The sequence below is a fragment of the Sciurus vulgaris genome (assembly GCF_902686455.1).
Source record: "Sciurus vulgaris genome assembly, chromosome: 11".
Taxonomy (NCBI): Eukaryota; Metazoa; Chordata; class Mammalia; order Rodentia; family Sciuridae; genus Sciurus; species Sciurus vulgaris.
This window is the reverse complement of record NC_136472.1, coordinates 125,818,256-125,844,891: the sequence shown is the minus strand read 5'-3', so window position 1 is coordinate 125,844,891 and position 26,636 is coordinate 125,818,256. Positions and strand designations below refer to the sequence as shown.

Here is a 26,636-nt window from a genome sequence, read left to right as displayed (position 1 = left end):
GGAAAACAGCAGAACCAAAAGTGGAAGGAGAAACCCAATGGCGTGGAGAATGGATGAGCCTCACGGAAGAAAATAAGCAGGGACCAAAGGGGAAAAAACCGAGGTGACCAGACAAGTTGGGCAACCCGGGGAAGAGTAGGAAGGGAGATCCAGTACTGTCTCCATCAAGGGAGGATGCTGTACCCTCCAAGAGATGGCCCCAAGAGGAAGGTGGACTCAGACTCCAGGAAGATCTACTTTCCCAGTGTCAGCAGGAAAGTCCCAGAAAGGGAAGACAGGAAGGGTAAACATGGAGGGAGGGGAGAAAAACAATAATAAACAACAAAGAGTAGGCACTCTGCTGAGGCAGGAGTCTAGAGTCCCAACTAGGCAATTATTAAGGATTCACAAACACCCCAATTACAGAAAGGAAGAGAAGGCAGGGACAGGTCAATCCGCTCCACAGCAGAGCAGAGGCACAACCAGAAGCTCCAGCCTTTGGGGCTGAAAAGGGAGAAAACGTTGCCCAGTCTCAGTTGGTATGTGTGGTGGAGGTACCCACAACAGCCCCAGAATCTTGTGTTCCACATGCTTCCTAAGTCAGAATGCTGCTTGAAGAAAAGGAATCAATTTGAGATGGCACCAAAATCTGGCCTGACATGAAAGCTAGGAACAACAGGGCTGGGGACAAAGGGAAAGGAGGTAGGGGAGGAAGTCCTTCATTTGCACAGGAACAAACTTCCCTCACCAAACAGATCTGCCTCTCCGTACTCATTCAGTGACTTCCAAGAAAAGTGGGGTCCTGCCGGGGTCCCTCTGTAGAGAGGGAGTCCTGGCTGCTAGCCCTGCCTAGGCACTGCCACCTACCTAGGTGTGTCCTTCAATAAAGTGACTAACACCCGCTCCCCCGACTCTGTACATTAAGATGTAATGTTCGAGATCTTTCCCAAGAGATCTCTCTCCTTGTTCTTCCTGCCAACGAAAAGCTTCCTGTTTCAGTATCTTCCAAAACACTCAAGCACGTGCTCCCACACCCCTACCCAGTCACCTTCTCAAAGGGCTCCATCCCTTTTGGGGAAGCCCAAGCAAAACTAACATTGGAGACCTGCACTCCACCCTCTATATCACCGAAAGCTCTAGATCTCTCGATTACTCTCAGCAAAGGTCCCAAAGTGCCTTTTGACCAGAATGAAAAAAAAAAAAAAAAAATTCCTGCGAAGGTCAAGGAGAGCCAAGTCTCCAAGCCCCCCAAAACCTCCTTTCCGTCGCCCAAATCTTACTCCCTGCCTCCACGCCCTGGCTCCTAACAGATGTGTACTAATAATCCAAAGGTAATGGAGGGACCGACACGGAGCCTCTTTTTTCAAGTCAGAGAAAGAACCGAGAGGGAAGGCAGGCCGAGGGAGCGATTCAGAGCTTCCAGGCCCCTGGGGCTTCCCGCCTCCACCGTGGCCTGTGCGCCGCAGCTCTGGTACCAAAGGTCCGGTCAACCCCGCCCGGCCGCCGGCTGCCAGGTACCCGCCAAACAGGAAATTCCACCTGTGCGCCCAGCGACCGGGCCACCAACGGGCAGTGGAGTGGAGCTGGCCCAGACCAAGCGCCGTGCGCTGGACACTGCGGCTCAAGGGGCTGAATTCTCAACGCCCAGCGCGCCCCGGACCCCGGTCCTAGCCCACCTCCTGCCGCGAGCTGTACTTGAGTCCCGTGCCAAAGTCCTTTGGACCCCCTCCGGCCTTGCGGGTCCGATCGCTCTTCATGGTCTCCGTGGCGGGTCTGGGGTCTCAGAGACGTGATCCCTGCAGGCAGCCGACTCCCATGGCCCGCGGGCCACGGGGGTCGCGGGGGGCTCAGGGCGCAGGTAGGGCCAAGTTCCCGGGCAAGCCCAGCGCGCCCGGCCGGCGGCGGCGGCTCTCGCTCTAGCTCTCATTCTTCCTGCCCCGCGCAGGTAGTTTCAGGGTGTGGCTTCCAGGGTCTGTCCCGCCCCGCCGGCCCGCGCACCTTTCCCCTGCCCGCCGCGCCGCGTCTTCGGGCTCCGCCTCCGACACGCCCTCCAAGGAAAGCTCCTCCCCTCGAGTAAAGGCTGAGAGACCACCCGCCACCACTCAAGAGAGGGGGTGTCCTGACTGGATTCGTGGTCAGTAAGGACTTAACCACCAACTGCATTCAACCACTCTTCCTGTACTACAAACGATCTCTTTTTCTGGAACGGAGCCCTTCTTTTAGCTAGGTTGTTTTTTGTTGTTGTTTGTTTTTGTCTTGTTTGCTTTTTCATCTCTTTTCTTTCTTTTTTATTTTTTTTTTATTTTTTTTAATTTTTGGTACTGTGGATGACACCCAGGGGCACTCTTGCATTTTCCTACATCCATAGTGCTTTCTATTTTTTATTTTGAGGCACAGTTTCACTAAGTTGCTGAGGCTGATCTACTTGTGATCCTCCTGCCTCTGCCTCCCAAGTGGCTGAGTTTACAGGCATGCATCACCGTGCCCGGCCCATCTGACTCTTTGATGCCAACCATCTTTTCTCTCCTGCTATTATGCAACTTCAGTCTCCACGGGATCTTTCACCTTAGTTGCCACAACCTGCATGGCTGTTAATTCAGAAACCAGCCAGGGGCAATGGGGATGGAGAAAAGACAAACAGACACACAAAGAGAGAAAAGGCTGGGGCCTGGTGTTTCTTCATCTCCTGCTGAGGGATAAACAACCCAGAGCTAGCTTAGCATGTTTATTATATAGGTTTTAACATCAAATGGATTTTTTGTGAGAAAGTTTCTTCAAAGCATGCAGGATGAAGGATGAAGTTCTGGGCAGTCCAATTATAATTTCCCTGGGTAACTGGTGTCTGAACTCAAGGTCAAGACTGATAGTCCTGTGGCATGCACATAACCTCCTTTGAACAGGGCATCACCATAGCAACTGGACAGTCTCAACTCAAACCTTTGCACAAGGATTTCCCAGCACAGATGCGCTCCTGTCACCAGAGACTATGATTCAAAATGCTGCTCCCGACACTTAGTCACCTTGCTACATGACTGTGTCTCAGTTATGTCTTCAAAACCAAACAAAAATCAGAGCCACTCTGTGACCCAGCTTCCCTCCCATGACACTGACCTTCTTCCTGGTGACCAGTAGCAACCTCTTTTTTGTTTGTTGGGAGGCACTTGCAGGGAGGGGTCTGCACCCATCTCTTTCTGTGTGTGTGATCCATTTGCTGCATTGGATACTGACTGATCCCCTCTACAAATGTCCACCTTTCCTGGATTCATGGCCTACCTTTGGTCCCTAGATGTTATGGTTCCAAAAATTATCTCTTCAGCTTACTCCCTTTTTTCTCTATACTTTCTCTCTTGTCTAGTCATCTAATCCCATGGCTTCAAAGAGGGAAAACTGCCTTCCCAGTATAGACATCACCAAGGAATGTCACTCTGCCTTACCAGTCACCAGGGAATTTCTCCACTGCTGTTCTACATGAGTCATAGAGTTGACCAGTGTTACACAGTCAACCAATATTATTGAGCACATACACTGTCCTAGGTACTGGGCAACAAGAATGAACAAAATAAAGCCTTCTGCTTTGAAATCAACAAGCCACAACTTCCCCAAATTACCTGTCTTCCACTGTTTTCTCTAATCATAATACAATCATTCTCCTGGGCTCAAACTCAAAAATCTTTTTTTTTTTTTTTTTTGGTGCTGGGGATTGAACCCAGGGCCTTGTGCTTACGAGGCAAGCACACTACCAACTAAGCTATATCCCCAGCCCTCAAAAATCATTTTTGACTCTCTACTCACATCTCATATCCAGTTAATTTTAAGTCTGTCCAGGGCTTTCTCTCACATACATGATGTGTATAGATAGTCCTTCTTTCTTCTCCATTTGAAGCGAGGTTGCATCCTCACTTGCAACCATGCCTGCCAGCATTGTTATTGGCACCCGTTATAGTTTGGATATGAGGTCCCCAAATAGCTCCTGTATTAACTCAGGAATATTTGGAGGTGGATTAATTAGAATACAGGACCTACAACCTAATCAGTCCAGCCTAGTTTGAATGAGCCAACCTGGTGGTGAACGTAGGCAGGTGGGGGTTAGTCACTGGGGAGTGCTTTGGAAGGGTTCATTCTCCCTGCATTCCCTACCCCTTGCTCTCTCTGCGTCTTGACAGCCTTGAATGGCGCAGTGCTCCGTCACCAGCAATCGAATTCAGCTGACCATGGAGCCATGAGCCAAAATAAAGTTTCCCTTATCTAAGTTGTTCTTGTCTGCTATTTTGGTCGCAGTGAGGAAAAGTTGATTAACACAGGACCCCTTCTCTTCAACCAGATTTTCTGATCTTTGCACCTTTCCCAAAGCTTTTCATCCCAGTAGGAAGCCCTTCTTTACTCTTCTATATGTTGAGTCAAACCAGTGGGAGTTACTAACACTGTTCACTAAGTGTTTTTACCTCTCTACCGTCTAAGCAGAGACCAGGAGTACACTCCTTCCTTTTGATGTTAAGTTACCCATATGGGTAACTGTAGCCAAGAAAATGTGAATTGAGAGAGACAGTACCCATCACTTTCACACAGGAACATAGGAAGCAATATGCAACTCCTGTGCTCTCTTCTGAGACAAAATCTCTGACATCACTTTAAGGGAATGATAAATGTTTGAGAAGATAGATATACTTAACCTGACCTAAGCATTACACAATGTGTACATGTATCGAACAGCTCATGGAGCTGGGGTTGTGGCTCAGTGGTAAGAGTGCTTTCCAAGCATGTGTGAGGCACTGGGTCTAGTCTCAGCATGGCATATAAATAAATAAATAAAGGTTCATCCACAACTAAAAAAAAATTAATTAAAAAAACTTTTATAAAAAACATCATATGGTCCCCCAAAATATGTATGATCTTTATGTTTTATGTACTGATAAAAATAAATTTTAAAATAATTTAAATGAAAAATAATTTTTAAATAAATTAAAAAAAAAAAAAGAAACACACAACCTCTATCAGCCTGTGATCCCAAGAGGTCACAATGAACAGAGACACCTGCCAGGTGTACTGGCTATATGTCATAAGTCTTGATAGCTTTGGGACATTAAACCACTGAGAGTTGATGGTTGGTTGTTATTGCCACAAACCTAGCCTATTCTGACTGATTTACCACCTCCACCAAGAGGTTTCTTTCTTCCTTCTAAACCAGGACTAGATGTGTTTGTATATCTATTATGGCACTATCACCTCTTCATTGCATTTCTGTCTGTTTCTTATTGACCTTTGAGTCCTCAGAGTCTAGCAAAATAAATTGTGTCCATTGAATAAGTAGGAAAATAGATCTGTAAGCTTCCATCATATAAAGCACTCCAAAGCCAAATAGAAGATATCAAAAAAATAGTTTCCTATTTTGGATTACAAAGGCACAACACCTCCAATTAATGCATGACTGGAAGTAAGCATAGATGGGATGTCGCTCATGACAGACCCGCTATTCTGCTCTAAAAGGAGTGTCCCAGGTGCTTAGAACTTCGTTTATATCTAGGGCTAAACAAGTGTCTTGCCCATAGAAGGTGCTCATGCAATCATATGAAAGCAATGCACACGAGATGCAGTTGCTGCAAATGCAGATGCATCGAGAGAGAGGCCCACAAGACCCTTCCCTAGGATCATTGTGTCATGGCAACTTATTGAGTTCACCCTATGTCCACTCTCATGGCAGAGAAAAAAGTGTTACCATATGTTACTACATTAAATGCACTTCTTAAAATTCTCATTAAATTATGAGCTAAGTGCTTTTGCTCCTAAATTTTCCATGAAGGAACCTGAGAATAGAAAGCCCAAACAATGTGGCCAAGGACATTGGGTTCAAATCCCTAGCATTGCCACCAAAAAAAAAAAAAAAAAAAAAGTTCTCACACTCATAGGAATAAATCCAACTCAAATCCAGATTCCCATCATTCCTGTGCTATACAAAGGTAACTTATGATCAAATTAACCAATCTTTGCCACCATGCCTTCTTCACTTATATCACCACCAAGCTCCCTCCCTATCCCTGACACTTATACTCCAAAACTACCATCTCTCCTCCCTGAATTTTCCAGAGTTCCTTGTCTGCTGGGAAAGCCACATCTGTTTCCAGAGGAACCCAAGAGCCTTTCCAACTAGCCCCCATGTCCCTGGAGCCAGAACTGCTTAAGAACATACAGATATGGACCTGACTGTAGGCTAAAGAACCACACTTATGCTGGTGGTAAGGGAGAGGGTAAGGATGCGGCATGTAGACCTAGCCTAAGTTTAAAATCACCAGGGCTGTTACCCTCCAAGACAGTGAGACTCTGGCCAACACAGCCAGAGAAAATTGTTCCAGGTCTGCTGGCAACTCGCACTCCTAGGAGGAGGAGAAGTTTGCAAAAGCCAGAGCTGTGGGAGAGGTTTAGAATGAACAGAATAAAGTGGAATGAACCAGTCAAGGAACTTCCATCCATGAACGTCTCAAATTTCCTAGAACAGCAAGTTTTATCTGTTCAACACCTGTACTGCCTTTTCTTTTGTGCCCACGAGTTCTAGTATCTCCCTGTGGAAGGTGCTTTACGGTAAATGCACTGCCAGTTGTTTAGTATCTTCAGAGTTTGTCTAAGAATTCTTGGCCGATTTCAAAATTATGAAGATTTGCCCATGATCTTTAATTCTTTTATTATTACTTAAATTGAGTGATCGAGTGATTGATTGATTGTAGTACTAGGGATGAACTTAGGCACTAATGCATGCTAGGCAAAAGCTCCAGCGTGGAGATTTCTGATCCTCCTGACAGCCTCCAGAGTCACTGGAATTACAGGCCGCCTTGCTCAGGCTTTGTCTCCTTCTCTCTTTTTTTTTTTTTTTTTTGTGTGTGTGTGTGTGGTGCTGGGGATTGAACCCAGGGCCTTGTGCTTGCAAGGCAAGCACTCTACCCACTGAGCTATCTCCCCAGCCCTGCCTCCTTCTCTTGGTAAGAGTCCAATTCAACTAAAACATAATGTCATCAGGCATGTTGGCACACCTGTAATCCTAGCGACTTGGGAGATTGAGGCAGGAGAATTGCAAGTTCGAGGCCAGCCTCGGCAATTTATCAAGGCCCTAAGCAATTAGTAAGACCCTGTCTCAAAATGAAAACTAAAGAGGGCTTGCATGTGACTCAGTGGTAAAGTGCCCCTGGGTTCAATCCCTGGTACCAAGTAAATAAATTAATTAAATAAAACATTATATCTGTGAAACTGTCCCCAGACATAATCAATCTCTTCTTCCTGAAAGTGCTACATACCTTATAAAATAGTGAGTTTTGATTTTCCTAATACTCATAAGAACTCTCGGGCTGGGGAGATAGCTCAGTTGGTAAAGTGCTTGCCCTGCAAACACAGGGCCCTGGGTTCGATCCCCAGCACAGCAAAAAAAAAAAAAAAAAAAAAAAAAAAAAAAAAGTATGGGTATGCTAACCCCTTGCTCACACTGTCTACTGTTGGGTTTCTTCACTAACAATTTAGAAACAAAAGCATATTGTAATGTTATGAGGACTGAACCAAATGGGTTTCATGTACTTACAAATGTCCACACTGCTTCCCCTGTTATGCCCGCAGGTGCACTCAGTAAATTGATGTAACACATCAATGCTAGGGAAGGGTCATGGTGGGCTTCTCTCTCTATTCATCAGAATTTGCAGTAGAGGCATTGCATGTGCATTGTTTGCAAATGATTGCATGAGAGCCTTCTGTGTACAAGACATGTGTCTAGCCCTAGATAAAACAAAGCTCTAGGAACCTGGGACACAATATGAGCCACTCCTTTTAGAGCAGAATAGCAGATTTGAGAGCCAGAAGTGTCTTCTCCTTTATGTTACTTTGGATTCAGTCATCTCAATAAATACTTCATCATCCTTTCAATTGATTAATTCTAGAAGGGACCACTGGTGTTTTTCCTCATTCCACCCAACCATAAACAACAAACACACAATCAAATCACCAATCTGTCAGTTCTAACTCCAAATTATGTTTGGAATCTACTTTTTCTCTCTCCTGCCTTGCCCCTATTCCAGAACACTGTCATCCCTCCCTGGAGAACACATAGCTTCTGGAAGTTATCATTCACCCAGTTTGCTTCACTCCAATTCATTTGTTTGTTTTGTGGTTCTGGGGATCAAACCCAGGGCCTCTTGGATGCTAGGCAAGCACTCTACCACTGAGCTACAGTCAAACTGTAATCTGTTGGGATTAGAGTGAAAGACCAAGTGTACTCCGTCACTCTGCTCTCAAAAGCACCACTCCCAAAGGTAGGAATCTGATTCTGTTAGTTTCTCCAGCATACACTCAATGAGTCTTTGCAAAATTATTAAAAACCCAAATGAATAAATGAAATGCAAGTAAATGTTTTCTGTTATCACTTAAATCTCATTTAAGTAGGTAGTACAAATACGGAAGAAAGTATAAGATGACTACCTGAATTATTAAAAGGCAACACCCTAAAGGACGAATGATCTCACTAATAAGTGGATGATGACACATATAGGGGGTAGGAAGGGGGCAAGAATGGAGGAAGGAGGGACTCTATAGAGGGATAAGAGGGGTGGGAGGGGTGGGGGGAGAAAAAAATAACAGAATGAATCAAAAACTATTACCCTAGGTAAATGTATGATTACACAAATGGTATGCCTCTACTTCATGTACAAGCAGAGAAACAAGATGTATCCCATTTGTTTACAATAAAAAATAAAATTAAAAAAAGGCACCACCCTGATTTATGACTGTGAGAGGAAATGTAAGTTGCGTCTCCCTTATAGGAAATATTTGGGATCAGAAGTAATTTGGATTTCAGATTTTCTCCAATTTCGGAATGTTTGCATATACACAGTGAGCCTCTTGGGAATGGGACCCAAGTCTAAACATGAAGTTCATTTATGTCTCATATATACATCATACACGGAGCCCAGAGATGATCTCATGCACTATTTTTAGTGTTCCTGCATTTTGACTGTGGTCTACCATGGGTGTGTTTTCCACTCGTGACACCATGCTGGTACTTACAATGTCTCATCTTTTGGATTTTCAGATTAGGGATGCTCAAACTGTAGAACCTCATCAACTCTCTCTCACCCTAAGCCTCGCATGACTGTTCCCAAAGCAATGGCCACTCTCTCCACTAAGAGAAACCACTGCGGTAATTACTTTTTTGTTTTTCTTTATATAGTTTTATCATCCAGGTCTGACTCTCTGCACACTAAAGATTACCTCTGACCGACTGTCTTTTTCTGCAGTGTTAGGAATCGAACCCACGGACTCATACGCACAAGGCAAGTACTCTACCACTGAGTTACACTCCCAGTCCTGGTGTGCTTTTTCTTTGTTCTATGCTATATGGTTTTTAGTTCTCTTTTAACCTATAGGTTCTCACTTCATCTTTTCTTTTCTATTTATTTATTTTTATTTTTTAATTTGTTTTGTTTGGGTTTGGTTTTTAGTACAGGGAATGGAACCCAGGAGTACTTAACCACTGAGCCACATCCCCAGGACTTTTTTAAAAAATTATTTTCTTAGAGACAGGGTCTCACTGAATTGCTTGGTGCCTCACTAAGTTGCTGAGGCTGGCTTTGAACTCGAGATTCTCCTGCCTCAGCCTCCCTAGCGACTGAATCACAGGCGTGCACCATTGTGTGCAGCTCCCACTTCGTCTCTTTGACCCTTCCCTACAGTTCACGTACTGAAGGCTCCAATAGTTGAGATTTTGCTGATTGTATTCTCATGGAGGAGTCTATTTTGTGGACTCCCTGGTTCTTTGTATTTCTTGAAAACTGTTGTATCTGGAGGCTTCATTGGATAAAAATTTGCTTTCTTTTTGGAGTAAATTTACTTCAAAGGGGGTAATGTCTTCAACAAGAGACACATGTCTAACTATCCCTTGTTTTGTATTGCAAGTTGTATGCCTGAATTCTAAATTCATTAGGAAATGGGAAGTCTATTAGTTTATCATTTTTTGTTTATTTACCTGTTGGAATACTTCTAGAAAGGGAGATTTCTTATTAAGTATTTGGAAACACAATGATAACATTAGTGTATGAAAGAAGAATAAATACATGGATCTTTCCCTTCATAATAGTTAATAATAGTTAATTCCCTAACATCTTCCAAAGATATTGGTTAGCTTTCCATTACTGTAACGAAGTATCAGAGATAATCAATTTAAAAAGAGGAAAGGTCTATTTTGATTCATGGTTTCAGGGATTTCATTTCATGGTTGGTTGGCCATATTACTTTTGGGGTTGTGGAGAGACATCATGATGAGGAACACATGGTAACACACAGTAGAGCAAAGTTACTCAACTCATCATCAGGAATGAAAGAGGAAGAGATAGGGATCCCACAATCTCCTTAAAGGTATGCCTCCAGTAACTGAAGCTCTCCCACTAGGCTCTCCTCTTAAAGTTTCCACCACATCCCAATAGTGCCAAGCAAGAGACCAAGCCTTCAACATATTGACCTTTGGGGTCACTGAAGATTCAAGCTATCAGGACTGAGGTTGTGGTTCAGTGGGAGAGCACTTGCCTAGCATGTGTGGGTTTGATCCTCAGCACCTCATAAAAAATAAATGAATAAAGGTATTGTGTCCATCTACAACTATTTTAAAAATTTTTTTTAATTAAAAAATGTTCAAGCTATGAGAACTCATAAATGAATCCAGCAAAGTAGCAGGATGTAAAATTAACACCCATAAGTCAATTGTGTTCCTATACATCAATGCTGAATCAACTGAAAGAGAAATTAGGAAAACTATCCTATTCACAATAGCCTCAAAGAAAATAAAATATTTGAGAATCAATCTCACAAAAGAGGTGAAAGACCTCTACATTGAAAACTACAGAAAACTAAAGAAAAAAATTGAAGAAGACCTTAGAAAATGGAAAATCTCCCATGTTCTAGGATTGACAGAAATATCAAAATGGCCAAACTATCAAAAGAACTATACAGATGTAATGCAATTCCTATTAAAATTCCAATGACATTCTTCATAGAAATAGAAAAAGCAGTCATGAAATTCCTTTGGAAAAATAAGAGGCCCAGAAGAGTCAAAGCAATCCTCTGTGAGAAAACTGAAGCAGGAGGCATCACAATACCAGACCTTAATTATACTACAGAGCTACAGTAACAAAAATGACATCATACTGAAACCAAAACAGACATGTAGACCAATGGTACAGAATAGAAGACACAGAGACAAACCCACATGAACACAGTTATCTCATACCAGACAAGGTGCCATAAACGTACACTGGAAAAAAGATAGCCTCTTCAACAAATGTTGCTGGGAAAACTGGAAATCCATAAGTAGCAAAATGAAATGAGACCCCTCTCTCACCCTGCACAAAACTCAACTCAAAGTGGATCAAGGATCTAGGCATTAAACCAGAGACCCTGCACCTATTAGATGACAAAGTAGGCCCAGATCACCATCATATCAGCTTAGGAACCGAATTCCTCAACAAGACTTCTAAGGCACAAGAAGTAAAATCAAGAATCAATAAATGGGATTTTATCAAACTAAAAATCTTCTTCACAGCAAAGGAAATAATCAACAACATGAAGAGAGAGCCTACAGAGGGGAGAAAATCTTTGCCACCTGCATGTAAGATAGAACATTGATCTCCAGGATCCACAAAGAACTCAAAAAACTTAACACCAAAAAACCCCAAATAACCCAATTAATAAATGGGCAAAGGAACTGAACAGACACTTCACAGAAGAAACACAATTGGCCATCAAATATATGAAAAAATGTTCAACCTCTTTAGCATTTAGAGAAATGCAGATTAAAACTACACTATTTCATCTCACTTCAGTCAAAATGGCAATTATCAAGAATACAAGTAACAATAAATGTTGGTGAGGATGTGGGAGAAAGGTACACTCATACATTCCTAGTGGGACTAGGAATGTATGAGTGTACCTTTTGATGCAACCACTCTGGAAATCAGTATGGAGATTCCTCAGAAAACTTGGAATGGGACCATCATTTAACCCAGTTATCCCACTCCCTGGCATATATCCAAAGGATTTTAAATCAGCATACTAGCCAGCACTATGGCGCATGCCTATAATCCTAGCAGATCAGGAGGCTGAGGCAGGAGGGTCTAAGGTTCAAAGCCAGCCTCAGCAACTTAGCAAGGCACTTAGCAACTCAGCAAGATCCTGTGTCTAAATAAAATATTTTAAAAGGGATGGGGATGTAGTAACACAGCCACATCTATGTTTACAGCAACTCAATTCATGATGGTTAAACTATGGAACCAACATAGGTGCCCTTCAACAGAGAAATGGATAAAGAAAATATGGTACATACACACAACGAAATACTACTCAGCCATAAAGAAGAATGAAATTATGGCATTTGCTGGTAAATGGATGGTACTGAAGACTTCACTAAGTGAAATAAACCAATCCCAAAAAACCAAAGGATGAATGTTCTTTCTGATATGTGGATGCTAACTCACAATAAGCGGAGTTGGGGGGAAGGGAGGGAAGAATAGAAGTTCATTGGATTTGACAAAAGGGAATGAAGGGAAGTGGGGTGGGAATAGGAAAGAGTAGAATGAATTGGACATGATTTTCCTATGGTCTTATATGAATACAGTGTAACTCCACGTCATGTACGACCACAAAAATGCATGTCATACTCCATGTATGTATGATATGTCAAAATACATTCTATTGTCATGCATAACTAAAATGAACAAATAAAATTATTTAAAAGATTAAAGGTATAAATGGCACAGTGGCATGTGCCTGTGTCCAAGATACTCAGGGGGTAAAACAGGAGAATCACTTGAGCCCAGAAGTTCAAGGTGAGCCTGAGGAACATAACAAGACCCCATCTCAAAAAATCAAAAACTAAAAAATTCCAAACTATAGCAGACCAGTTTTCTGTTTGCTTGTTTTTGTATTATTATGAGCTCTGGTGTTTAAATATATTTGATGTGTTCAATTTATTGCCATTTTAATGCTGATTGATGTTTAAAGCATCCCTTCTTTGACCAGTGGGAGCCTATTTAAGTCAGCTCTGAGCTCTTTGACCCAATCCTAGTCATCTATGATTGTTTTTATTCCCCTTGCATAATGTCCCAGATTCATTTTCTAAACTGCTCATACATACAGTCATTTCCTGAAGACAGCCCAATGTCATTTTTTGAACAAATGATATTGAAATATCAAATCATAATCTGGGCACGGGGGATGTTCATTAGTACTTGGTCATTGCTTCTGGGCTTTTGGTGAAGAAAGATAGGAATATTTGTTTGTCTGTTTGTTTAAATGATACTGGGGATTGAACCCAGAACCTCACAAATGCTAGACAAGAGTTGTACCACTGAGCTACACACCCAACCCCAGAAAGCTAGGAGTTTCTGAGAGAGATAAGAATACCCATCACATTCATGATGATACTTCCAATTCTATTTTAGGACCACATGGTACTGATTTAACTTATTTTACCTTGTATCGGTTCTTTTTCCACAAGAGAATCCTGTTCTAGCATTACCTTTCCTGTTCTAGCATTACCTTTAAAAAAAAAACAAAAACAAAACTCTACCTCCTTTATTTAATTTTATTTATTTAATCTTTTTTTTTTTTTTTTTTTTTTTTTTTGCTGGGGATTTGAACCCAGGGCCTTGTGCTTGAAAGGCAAGCACTCTACCAACTGAGCTATATCCCCAGCCCTAATTTTTTTTTTTATTAGAGCTTGTAGTAACTCATTCATCCCAACAAATTCATACATGCCTGTAATTCAGTTTCAGTTCATGGGCCCCCCTTCTCCCCGACTTCCCTCTCTCCCTGCCTCCTCTTCCCACTATCTCCTTTATAAATGAAGGCAACAGGTACAATTTTCATAGTAGAGTTCAGTGAATTCATCCTTGATGGAGTTCTTGTCAACCTGCCAGCTAACAAACAACAATACTGTCTAATTTGAGGGAGGGGGTTATTGGAAGATGCTTAGAGGCTCACAGAGTGTCTGGGAGGTTCAGAGAAGCATGAGAGGAGGAAAGAGCCAGGAACAAGGCCCCAGCCACAGGACAAGGCCACACGGAAAGCCCTGCTGCTCTTGCCCATCAATACCAGGACCGTTCATCTCACTGAGACTGGACACCAACCTGGATACCAGTCACACTGCCACCATGGCCCCCCAAACCAATGCCTCTTCCTTCACCCTGCCAGAAAATGGGTTCCCTGCGCGCTGTGTCCTTTCTTTGTTTTCTCCTGACTGAGCCTCTTGAGAGTGCATCTCATTAGATCTTACCTTTTAGGACTGCGCCCTCCCTGTGAGCAAGCTGGGAAGGTGAAGTGTGGCTTCTACCTTACCTAGGCGGGACTCCTGTGACGGAATGCTTCAAATACGGGAGGGCTGCTCAGGAGACACGCTGTGCGTCAACTTGGTAAAGGCAGACATACTAACACTATAGTCTGGATTGGAGTATCCCCAAGGGCCTGTCTTGAGGACTTGGAGGCCAGCCTGTGGCACTGTTGGGAGGTGGTGGAATGTTCAGGAGGTCCCTGGGCACATGTCCTTGAAGGGGATTTGGGGACCTTGGCTCTTCCTATCTTTCTCTCGGCTTCCTAGCTGCCATGAGGTAAACAGATCTCTGTCACTTGCTGCTATCATATACTGTGATGCCACAGGTCCAAAGCAACATGGCCTAAAACCTCTGAAACCATTAACCAAAATAATCTTTCTTCCTTTTAAGTTACTTATCTCAGGTATTTGTCACAGTAGTGGAAATCTGACAAACACCATTGAAATGTTAGTCTAAATGTGTGTCCTCAGATCCTTTCTGGAAATGCATTTCACCCTGGGCTACTTATTTGATGCTCCGACATTCTCAGACTTTACCTGCTCTGTCCTCATCATCGGTACATCCAAGATCATCCTTTCTTCCAGCTAATAAATGTAGCTATAGCCAGCCTACTTCCTGACTCATGGTGCCACGTGAGGTCTACATGTTTGTTTGTTTTCCTGGTGCTGGAGCCTGAACCCAGGGGTGAATTTATATACCAACCCTTCTATTTTTTGAGACAGAGTCTTGCTAAGTTGCCCAGGTTGGACTTGAACTTGGGATCCTCCTGCTTCAGCCTCCTGAGTCCCTGGGATTACCGGTGTGTACCACCACACCCATCTCTAGATTGGTTTTTAAAAGTCAAAGTCCACTGACTCATTAGCTTCATGTTGAGCTCATGCTCAGGTGAAAACAGTTATCTGATAAGAAGTTGATAAAAAAAAAGTTGAAATCATCAAAACTATGGATTTATATTTACAGTACAATTTTACTTTCTGAAGTTTCAGTTACTCTTAATTAACCATAGTCCAAAATTAAATACAAAACTCTAGAAATAAACTATTCTAAATTTAAATTGTATGTCATTTGGAGTAGCATGATGAAATATCAAGCTATCCTGTTCCATCACACCCAAGGATGAGAATCATCCCTTTATCCAGTGTATCCACCTTGTGTATGCTACCTGCCCGGAGTCACTTTGTAGCTGTCTCAGTTATCAAAACAATTGTCACAGTATCATTACTGTGTTCAAGTCATCCACATACAATATCATAACAACACTATTCACTTCACTTCATTCTAGACATTATTTCATCTCACATCATCATGAAAAGGAGGAAAATTACAGTACATAAAAATGTTGAGAGACAGAGACCACACTCATACATTATTATAATTTTCTGTTTTATGACTAGTTGGCTCTCACTATCAGCTTTCCATTACTAGAACCTGAAATACTCAACTTACAGAGAGTAAGCGTTTATTTTGGCTCACAGATTTGGAGGTTCCCATCTATGCCTGACCGGCCTCATTGCTTTTGGATCTGTGGCAAGGCACACATCATGGAGGGGACTGCACGGCAAAGCAAAACTGCTCATCTCACAGTGAGCCATGGAGCAAAAAGAGAAAGAGAGCTGAGCACAGTGGTACACACCTGTAATCCCAGCCACTTGGGAGAGGCTGAGGCAGAAGGATAGGAAGTTTGAGGTCAGCCTGGGCAACATAATGAGATCCTATTTCAAAATACAAAATTAAAAGGGCTGGAGGTTTAGCTCAGTGGTAGAGCACCCCAGATTCAATCCCCAGTAGAGAGAGAAAGAGGAGAGAAGGAGGAGGGAACTTCAGACTCACAATCCCCTTTGAGGGCAAGCCCACAATGACCTAGCTTTCTTCCAATAGGTCCCGCCTCTTAAAGGTTCCACTACCTTCTAACGGGCTTAGTCCCCAGGCTGGGGACTAAGGCTTTACAACAGGGGCACTTGGGTGATATTAATATCCAAACTAGAGCAGTAAGTATGCATGCATACAAAAACGTAGGGCATACAGGGTTTGTGGTCAGACATCCACTGGGGTTCTTGGAATTTGTTTTCCACAAATAAAAGGGGGCTACAGTACAATTAACAATGATGTTTTTACTCTAAGAGTATATTAGATCTTAAGATTTTTTTTTTTTGAAATGGATAACTGGTTTATTGACCTTATTGGGGTACATGGCCTTTCATATTAGATTTTCCCTCCCACCCCTCCCACTCCTCTTTTCCCTCTATACAGTCCCTCCTTTCTCCATTCTTGCCCCTCTCCCACTCCCCCATTATGTGTCATCATCTGCTTATCAGTGAGATCATTCGTCCTTTGGTTTTTTGAGATTGGATTATCTCACTTAGCATGATATTCTCCAATTTCATCCATTTGCCTGCAAATGCCATAATTTTATTATTCTTTATAGCTGAGTAATATTCCATTGATATATATACCATGGTTTCTTTATCCATTCATCAATTGAAGGACATCTAGGTTGGTTCCACAGTCTGGCTATTGTGAATTGAGCAGCTATGAACATTGATGTGTCTGTATCTCTGTAGTATGCTGATTTTAAGTCCTTTGGGTGTAGGACAAGGAGTGGGATAGCTGGGTCAAATGATGGGTCCATTCCAAGTTTTCTAAGGAATCTCCACACTGCTTTCCAGAGTGGCTGCACTAATCTGCATCCCCACCAGCAATGTATGAATGTACCTTTCTCCCCACATTCTCTCCAACACCTATTGTTGCTTGTATTCTTGATAATCACCATTCTAATTGGGGTGAGATGGAATCTTAGGGTAGTTTTGATTTGTATTTCTCTTATTACTAATGATGTTGAACATTTTTTCATATATCTGTTGATTGCTTATAGATCTTCTGTGAAGTGTCTGTTCATTTCAGGACAGGAGGATCACTTGAGTCCAGGGGTTTGAGGACAGCCTACGCAACATGGCAAAACCTTGTCTCAAATAATGATAATACCCAGTATTCACTGAGCACTTAGTCTGTGCTGGGTACCAGGCTAGGTTTAGGAGATTTACATGTGATAACTCACTCTTTTTTTTTTTGGTACCGGGAATGGAACCCAAAGGTTCTTAACCACTGAGCCACATCCCAGTCCTTTTTTATATTTTATTTAGAGATAGGGTCTCACTGAGTTGATTAAGGCCTCACTGTGTTGCTGAGGCTGGCTTTGAACTCAGGATCCTCCTGCCTCAGTCACCCAAGCCACTAGGATTACAGGCGTGGGCCACTGCACCTGGCAATAACTCACTCTTAAACCAAGGAGATTAGTAGTATCACTAACCCCATTTTCAGATGGAAAAACTAGAACACAGAGAAGTGAGGGGACATGTTAAGAAAAGAACAGGCAGTTTGGCCTCAGAATTTCAGCTTTTAATATGAACACTTATTTATACCCCGTGAGGAAGAATGTATTAAAAAAATCAAGGCCAAGATAATGCTGATGGCTGCTACTTTGACTGGTAAGGTCCTGGTGCTATCCCACGTTAGAATGTTAAGTGCATAATAGGCTACAAAATGTCTCAGTGTAGTATTCTTCATAAGAATAAAGAACTTTAAAAAATATAGTAGAATTTGTGTGTGGGTTTGTGTGTGTGTATGTGTATGTGACCGCATGTACTGTATTTTTAAATAAGATTGAAAGGGATCAAGAAAACTTTTAAACTATACAGAGATTTTTCATTTTGTGGAAAAGCACTTGAAGAGTTGTTGAACTTGAAGATGTCACATGGTTTTGCTTTTTGTTTCTTGCCGATTGAACTAGGGCCTCCCAACACACCAGCAAGCACCCTACCACTGAGTTGCACCCCAGCCCTGGCTTTTTGTTTTTGTTTGACACCTGTTCTAATTTGTTGACCTTTTCCCAAAGAAACTCATGCTATGGAGGAATTTTAAAACAGATGTCTGGCAAGTTCCATAACCGATAATTTCACTGTCAAAAGTGATGTCTCACCTAGAAGACCTATTTGTACACTTGAACATTTGTACATAGGATTGAAAATTTAGTATCATACTATCATAAGCACAGCCAATGAATGAAACACCTTTCCTTGATTAAAAAAAAGTTTTAATGAGATATATCAGTATATAATAAATGTCCATAAGTATCCAATCTGTTTTGACATACATGTGCACCCATGAAACATCACAATTTATTACTCTCAGCTTTTGAAAATCATCATGTACAGTACTGCAACAAACTGATTTTAGAACCAGACTTTCTAATCACTCTATTTCCAAGTGTCAAAATACAATAAAAAATAAGGGAGAGCTTATTCCACCTCCTTAAATGCATGTCCTTCCAAAGGTAACAGTGGTGTCGGGGTTGACCTCAGAGTAGGTAGACCTGACAAACACTGCCCAGTCAGGGGATCAAGGTCAACTTCGACAGTGGTGAGTCCCATTGACATTACGTCCTCTTTTTTTTTTTTTTTTCCAGAATAAATTAAAGGAGATGATATTATCAACACTTTAAAAACAGTCATACTGCTATAATTAGAACAACTAGTTTTGGGGTTACTGATGTAAGGAATTTCAACAGCAAACTTAGAGCTTTCTTAAAACATAAAAGATGAGACATTGAATTGATGCAAACATACTACATCTGAGAAAAATATTCTTCCTGCGAATATTAATACTCAGCTAAATATAATCACTGGCATTGTGACTTGAGCCAGGCTTTTAAATTTGGATTAGACCAAATTTAAAGGCTCCCAGTGGAGGAAGGCAAAGTTGGAATAACTTGAAATGCCAGGGAAAATGAGGAGACCTGTTTTTGGGGAGCAGAATTACGTATCAGAACAACAGGGAGATATTTTTAAAATTATGTTTCAAAGCATATTCATCAGCATCTGATGGTGAACTGAAACTTCAACAAAGCCCAGTCTGAAAAATGCACATAAATGAGAATTTAGAGAGCAAAGACACACCTTAGTCTTGCTGAGCGCAAGGGTATGGCTTTGCATTTTGTTCAGGGTTACTGTTAAATTGTGGGGACTTCAGAAATAATGTCTTTTTTTTTTTTTTTTTTTTTTTTTTGTGGTGCTGGGGATCGAACTCAGGGCCTTGTGCATGCAAGGCAAGCACTCTACCGACTGAGCTATCTCCCCAGCCCAATAAGTCTTTTTTAAACGTTATTGCTTATTTATAATAAACTATTTTAGTTAAAATATTTGACCAGGTAAAAACTCATGAGCATCATACTGACTTTCAGTTTTCTTAAATATTCCTGAGAAAATAGTAAGAAAAAAGCAGATTTCCTCACTTTCTAAAAACTCTTTTCCTGAGGTTGTTCAGACTTTTCTAGATGAAATACACAGGCAATATTGCAGTTAAAGGACAAACTGAGGGACTGCTTCCCACTGAAACCAAATGGGAAGAAAACTTAAAATGATATGCTATAAACTGCAAGGCAAAAGCAGCTCAAAGCTGAATGGAGCAGGGGTCCTTGGCTAAGTGAAGGATGAAGCATGGTTACCCACTTGAAGTCCCTGTTATATCACAAGTGCAATTCAGTTTGGGAAAAATAGTTTAATGTATCTCTCAGAAAAAAAAGTTTATACTTTGCATCACAAACAAAACATTGACGTACAGCACCATCAAGCAACCTTCATTCTGTCCCATACTGCTGAAAGGGAGTCCAAGGTAGGCGGACGTCCAGGATGGTGAACTGGTAGTCCTTGTTGACTTGGCCACCATTGTAGTAGTCTGTCACATATTTAACTTCTGTGCCACAAGGGTTGGTGATCCAATTGTGCCTGTCGAAGGGCACTTCATACCCCATCCAGGAATGAATTCTTGCCCTTGGTGAATAGTCTTGCTTTCCCTCCAAATCAGATCAATGATGGAGCACAAGGACACACCACAGCATAGAGGGCTTCCCACTTCAAAATCTCCTTCCACGTCTGCTCGTTGTTGATTGTGAATTCTAATGATATTATACATATCTAATATCTTCATCCTTCCACTTCTACCCTTTAACATCACGTTCCAGAACCTCTGTTCAGAAGGATTAACACTTTTTATCTGAATCTGCTTGTGGAATGAATGCCTCCTCTCTGATGGTAGACAATGCAAAGGGCTGATCTGGAGCCTGTGTTTGGTTAGGTGGTGGCATTGGACTTGAGGGATCTAGGTTCTCCTATTCTTAGCAGCAGCGCCTGTAATGGGAAACTCCATGTACTCATATGCATGATCTTGGTGCACAGGCACAGAGTATGTTTTGTTTTGCTCTCACGGGTTGGACCGGAGGATTCTAATCCAAGCCCCAAGGACAGCAACCTGCCAATGTCCCAAGCTTCCTCTCACTCACAGTGTGTATTCTTGATCTAATAGGATGAAGACCTTCACCTCTGTGATTTTCCTCCCAACAAATCACAACCCCAGGGTCTTATGAGAAACATCAGACACATCCCGACAGTGAGACATTCTACAAAACATCTGACTAGTACTACTCAAAATTGTAGACGATAAAAACAAGTCTGAGAAACTGCCCCATCAAGACACTAGAGGCACATATAAATACAATGTCATAATCTTGGACAGAAAATGGAAATCTGAATGAACTATAGAACTAGAGTGCACAAGTGCACTCACCAGGACAAGAGCAAAAGCAAGCAATCACTCTGCTCACTCTAAAACCAACAGTGTTTTCCGAAACCCAAGTCTTTGCACCCTTATGAAATAAAATTTGGAAAAATTTATCTTAGACTTTCCAAGTTTCTATTTATGATAGCACATGTACATGACCTTAAAATCACCACATAGAAACATGGCACATAACCAAAAATGTGTCATTGATGAAAGTTACACGGCTCTAGTCAGAAAAAGGTACTGACTTCCACATTTTTAGTTCAACTGACTTGGGTTATCATGAAAACAGCACTCACAGATTCCTCAAGCCATGACACTCCATTTCAAAGTTCTAGGGAAAGAATTATTTCTTCTGTTCATCCTCTGAATACCTAGGCTGTTCCACAGTAGGGGTACACTTACAAAGCCTATGTTAAGGCCTACAGAAGTGAAGTACCCCCAGGGGACAGAATAGACATGACATCCCCTACTTCATAGGTGACAAGGCAAGATGCTGGTTTATTTTTTATTGGTTCATAGTAGTTATACATAACATCAGGATTTGATATAATTATAAATGCATGGAGTATAGTTTGCTCTATTAAATCCCTACTACCCTTGCCCTCTCTTTCCTCCCTCCCATTTCCTTTCCTCTGCTGACCTACTTACATTTTAAAAAATTAGTGCCTTGTGGTTATACATAATAATGAGATTCATTATAGCATATTCATTTAGGGACCACTTTGCTTTTTGGTGCAGGAAAAAGAGCCTGATGCTAACAGTGGCTCTGCCACTGCCTCTCCAAATCTTAGGGACTCACATGTCCTAATCTGTCTCCTTATGATGATACTCTTATTTTCAGTTGTCACAGCAACTGAAACCAGATCAGACCACGCAGACACCTGGGCTGGCTCAGATCTTAGCTGCTGAGAGCAGGCAGGCAGGTAGGAGGACTTTGCACCCAAGTCTGTTGCCAGCACCTGAGGCTGAGGGCAGGTGGGTAGGGCCACATTCCCCTGAGGTCAAAGCTGAGTCACCAAGGCAGAAACCAGATGAGTAAGTTTCTCTCTGTACACATGAGGGGGCTATGATACCAGGGAGTACAGTGGAGCCAGTCTAGGGTGAGGTCTACGTGTAGTTCCTGACTTGTATTTCTTTGGGTGTTTCCTTATAAAACTTAAACTTAACCTCTATGTGGCTAACACATCCATCTACCTCGACTGTGGATAAAGGAGAATTTGATTCAATGAATTCTTACCTGGCTGAGTGCAAAGCAATTATGTCCATGGTGAAGGAGACAGGTGGGCTTTACTGCTGGGACTCCTACATTCTGATCTATCCCCAGTTGTAGCTGTCCTGACCTGTCTGGATAATGTCTAAGTGGAAATTTGCAATTTCACCATCTCTGAAGTTCTCTGAGGTGAATAATCAACATGAATGCTGGTAGTGGATAAAAGTCCTGAGAGTTGACCAGCTGGCTTACTACCAGTAGACAGAGACCCACTTCTGGAGCAAACTTAAGGACCCATTTTCCAGGACTAACATACAGTGGAAGAAAAACTCAGAGCTGGGTTTGGAAAACCTCAGCTTGCTGTGACACAGGAGTATTATACCTCCAAATGTTAAGATGATTAAACTAGACACTGCCTGTAAAGCAGCAAGCAGATGGCAGACACTAAAAAAAGAATGAAGCTGGTCTTCTGCATTTGGAATCAGATCAGGAATGCTAGAACCATCTCCTGGCTGATACTAGATCAAGTGACGACCTTCTTTAAAGCACACTGGCAATCAGCTTCAAAAATAAAGAGATCCCTCCTTCATGTCTTTCTTGGCAGCATCTAAGAGACGAAGGCAGGAGGGAGAAATGATGGGGAAGCGATTGCTATGGAGAACCAATGCATTCAGTGGCTCAACCCAATGTGCTTTTTTGGTAAGAGGCTCATAAAATGCTCTCTCCCTATTCCAGTGTTCTAGGAAAGAGCATATATATGTTTGTATACACTTACATGCAGATGCATGCAATATGACCTTGAAAACTGCTCCAGATATTTAAATTATATCAAACTGGGGTGGTGATTCAGAAAATCAGTCCCTGAAATTTACTTTCCAGGGTAGCAAAGCATTAAAAAGGCTTAGTGATGACAGGCATTGGTGGTGCATGCCTGTAGTTCCAGCGACCTGGGAGGCTAAGACAGGAGGTTTGCAAGTTTGAGGCCAGCCTCAGCAACTTAATTAAGGTGGCCCTAAGAAACTTAGCAAGTCCCTGTTTCAAAAAAAAAAAAAAAAAAAAAAAGTTGGCAATGTAGAACAGTGGCAAAGCGTCCCTGCATTCAATTTCCAGTATGGGGCGGGGGGGGGGGGGGGAATCTTAGTGGTAATAACACCCCCTTCAACTAACTAGGGCCTCCTGCTGGCAGGTTATTTGAGACATTCAGAAATGGAGGCTACAAACAGTTCTTTGAAAATTTAGCCATAAGCCCTATTCATTGTTTTTAGTATCATTAAGACAAAAAGTCTGCCACTAATAGTACTTGTAGTCAAACTTTGCCAGACAATGTTCTAGGCAGATTTTCCTTATTTTTTTGAATGCAAGATAAAATTTAAGCTCAGGACTCAAGACCTGCTTTCAGCTGGCTTATTTCATTCTCTGTGGTGCAGCCCCAGTAATCCTTTACAGAAAGAAGATATCCATCATTTCTGGAGGCAGGAGGGGTAAAACCACCATCACAGATCAATGCCCTGCAGGGTCAATAAAACAAGGAGTCTCAGTGGAAGTTAAAGTATTTATTGATGTGTTTAAACTCTGTACATTCTCCACAGATCATATTAAGGAGTCTGTAGGTGAAGTTTTATCTGTGCATAGTGGGAAGAGAAATGGGTAAGGTCAAAAGGGAGGAAGGAAAACAAAAAGTCACAGAAAAACAGAAGAAGAAAAAAATACACCACAGGTTACCAGAACCTTCAAATGAAAAAAGGATAAAGAAAAAGCTGTGAGCATCAACATGAACTATACAAGCATTACAAAGACTCATGTGAAAGAAACAAAAATCTTCAAAGCTTTCCACAGTGTCTACAGATCCAGTTTTGTACACAACCTGGAACATTCTCTTTTCACATAACATTCCCTGTACTCTCTCCTGGGACCCCAGCCATCTGCTTATGGTGTCTTCTCTGAGTGACAGGAGAAGGGGCAGAAGTTAAGGTACAAAAGGAGGGCCAAGGGTCAGTGCCTTGGAGGGAGACATCCAAAGAGGAAAAGACTGCATATCTGCACATACTTCTGAAGGGGAAGTGGATAGTAAAAAACTACAGCATGTGAACAACAAACAGAGAAACAATTTCACATATAAACTACAGGCTAGTTGCTGTGGAAGAACTGGATTTAGAAGGAAAGCAGCAGTGGACACCCCCATCTGTATGCGTTAGGCTTGCTGAAAGACATGGAAACGAAAATGCTTTGACCCTCCACCTCCTTGGCGACACAGCTGGTAATGAAGACACCAAGGCACCCACCCAGCACTGCAAGCACTGGGTTTCCAGCAAACTGGCCTTCAGAATCATTTAGCAAGGGCATCATGATGTGCTTCCACGGTCAATTGCAATTCCCTATTCCACTAAGTTTCTCAGCAACTTTCTGAAAGTTTAAAAAAGGGAATACTGCCTTTTTATTTTTTTTAAATAATAAAAATCAGGACAGTGAATGAGTTGACTTATACAATGTAATTGGAACAAACAGTCTGCATATACAGCCTATCATTGAAAATCAACAATTTCCATTTATATAGAGCATGTGTGAGACCATACAATAGAAGTGGAATTTTCAATTAATTTAAAAAAGAAAACTACATCCATCAAGTATCTGCAATAGATCTTTTTTCATTTTACTTAAGGTTTATATATCATATATTGTTATATTAACATTTTTCACCCATTTAAAAGAATGGAAATTGCAATTCTACAGTAGTACTTTATAGTCTTAAACAATCCAGGAGGTCAGGATGTAAGGTGAGACCTTCTGGCAGCAACTGGAGGTCAGCAGTCGGTCCAAAACACTGGACCTCTTCTGGCCCACCTGCACCACCCTTCCATCCAGGGTGCCACATGCTTCCTGCTACTTAAATCTGCATCTGCTCCAGATATTTGTAGGTTGGGTTTTCATAACCATGGTTCTGCATCTTGTTCAGGTGACGCTCTTCTGGGGTGAGCATTGGGTCAACCTGGAAGAAAAGGGTACAGGTCATTACAATATATTGAAAGAGGCCTGTGCAGGGTCTCAGGAGACCAGAACTATTTGCTACAAAATACCCTGGGGACCAAAAGCAACCCAGCATCTTGTTTCCACTGGAAAGATTGAAAGAGAGCTGGTGATAAGGATGCAGGAAGAGGAGAAAAGGGGGTGGAAGAGGTAATACTTTTTTCTGAAACTAGAATCCTGAAAGCTTAGTCCAAACTGCCTACTGAATTTCCACAGTGCCAAGCAAGTCTCAGTTTCTGCTATTTAACTATGTGGGAATAGTGGAGGAGAGTCACATCACACTCAGCTATAAAATAAGGAGTAGAGTCAGATGGTCTCTAGTCTTTTTCAGTTATGAAACTCCACAGCTGGGCCAGGCTCCAACAGGAGATAATACTACTGAGACTTGCATTTGAATTCATTTTCAGGCTGGGGGTGTAGCTCCTAGCATGTACAAAGCCCAGGGGACAATCCAACACCCTTCCTCCCCCGGATCAAAAATCAACAACTCATTTTTCAGGGTACATTAGATTCTTTGTTGTATTTATATTCTAGAATCAAGAGATGCTGCACATGTCCCACATCCATTAAAAAAATGAGAGGCAAACAGTTCCAAACACAAATCAGAAGACAGAACAGAAATGGCCTGCCTTGGCTCTTTCTCAATTTTCTGTTGCTTTTTTGGTTTTCTCCCACTAAAAAAAGAAGAGTAGTTCTCAGGGTGTAGTTCCGCAATAAAGCATTCATCAAATGTGTTAGGCTCTGGGTTCTATTCCCAGCAGCATCAAAAAAAAAAAAAGAGTGGCAGTCCCTGATCATTAAATACCTAACACATCTCAAAATAAAAAGGGCTGGAGATGCAGCTCGATGATTAAGCACCCATGGGTTCAATCCCCAGTTTAAAAAAAAAAAAAAAAAAAAAAAGAACAACAACAACTAAGGAAATACTCTAATCCCAAGGTGGACAGTAGAGAGCAAACCTTCATCCACTTGGGCCAAGGCAGAACAAAGTTCAGCTTCTCACCTCCACAATTCCATGGCTGATGGTGCCATATTGTCTCTTCCTCAGCATCACCAGGCTGATAACAATGACTGTAGCAATGGCCACTGCAATGACCAGCAAGCCAATAAGAGCACTGCTGCTTAGACTGAAGTCTTCCCGCAGAGGTCCCACAGATTCCTAAAATAAAGAAGACAGGGAACAAAGTATAGTGACACCTGAAAACCATGAGAAAAGTTATTCAAGGAGGGCCATGGGCCTTTAAAGTTGGGTTTCTAAAACCCAAGGGAGTCGAGCAAAATCTTACTTTGCAGTTCATGGTCCATATGGGGAGAATGCCCTCTTTCCCAATCTCCACAGAGATTTTTATTTTAGTTTTCTTGCCTAAAAGTATGAGGGCCCTGGTTTACTCAAAACACAAGCCCCCTCTGAGAAGGTTGGAAATAGCCAACAGTGACATGAGATCTGGCATTAGGTTCCGGAG

The 26,636-nt window shown here is 42.0% G+C and overlaps 2 protein-coding genes and 1 pseudogene across 6 annotated transcripts in view; all 3 read right to left on the bottom strand.

Annotated features, from left to right (window-relative positions):
* ST14 (ST14 transmembrane serine protease matriptase) overlaps positions 1 to 1,925 on the bottom strand; it is a 44,001-nt gene extending 42,076 nt beyond the window's left edge. Inside the window, exon 1 of the mRNA XM_079103156.1 lies at positions 1,656 to 1,925. Within this exon, the coding sequence (XP_078959282.1) occupies positions 1,656 to 1,736 (81 nt within the window). The 5' untranslated portion in view covers positions 1,737 to 1,925. The remainder of the gene's footprint in view (positions 1 to 1,655) is intronic.
* Positions 1,926 to 19,945: 18,020 nt separating this feature from the next.
* Positions 19,946 to 20,564, bottom strand: LOC306639322 (holocytochrome c-type synthase-like; annotated as a pseudogene). The gene has a single exon. The product of its transcript is annotated as a holocytochrome c-type synthase-like (transcript).
* Positions 20,565 to 23,687: 3,123 nt separating this feature from the next.
* The window catches only part of APLP2 (amyloid beta precursor like protein 2), a 62,202-nt gene continuing 59,253 nt past the window's right edge, over positions 23,688 to 26,636 (bottom strand). For all 4 annotated transcript variants that reach the window (XM_079102848.1, XM_079102850.1, XM_079102851.1 and 1 more), the window contains 2 exons: positions 26,177 to 26,332; positions 23,688 to 25,135 (listed from right to left, as the gene is read on the bottom strand). In XM_079102848.1, the coding sequence (XP_078958974.1) occupies positions 25,034 to 25,135; positions 26,177 to 26,332 (258 nt within the window). In that variant the 3' untranslated portion in view covers positions 23,688 to 25,033. The remainder of the gene's footprint in view (positions 25,136 to 26,176; positions 26,333 to 26,636) is intronic.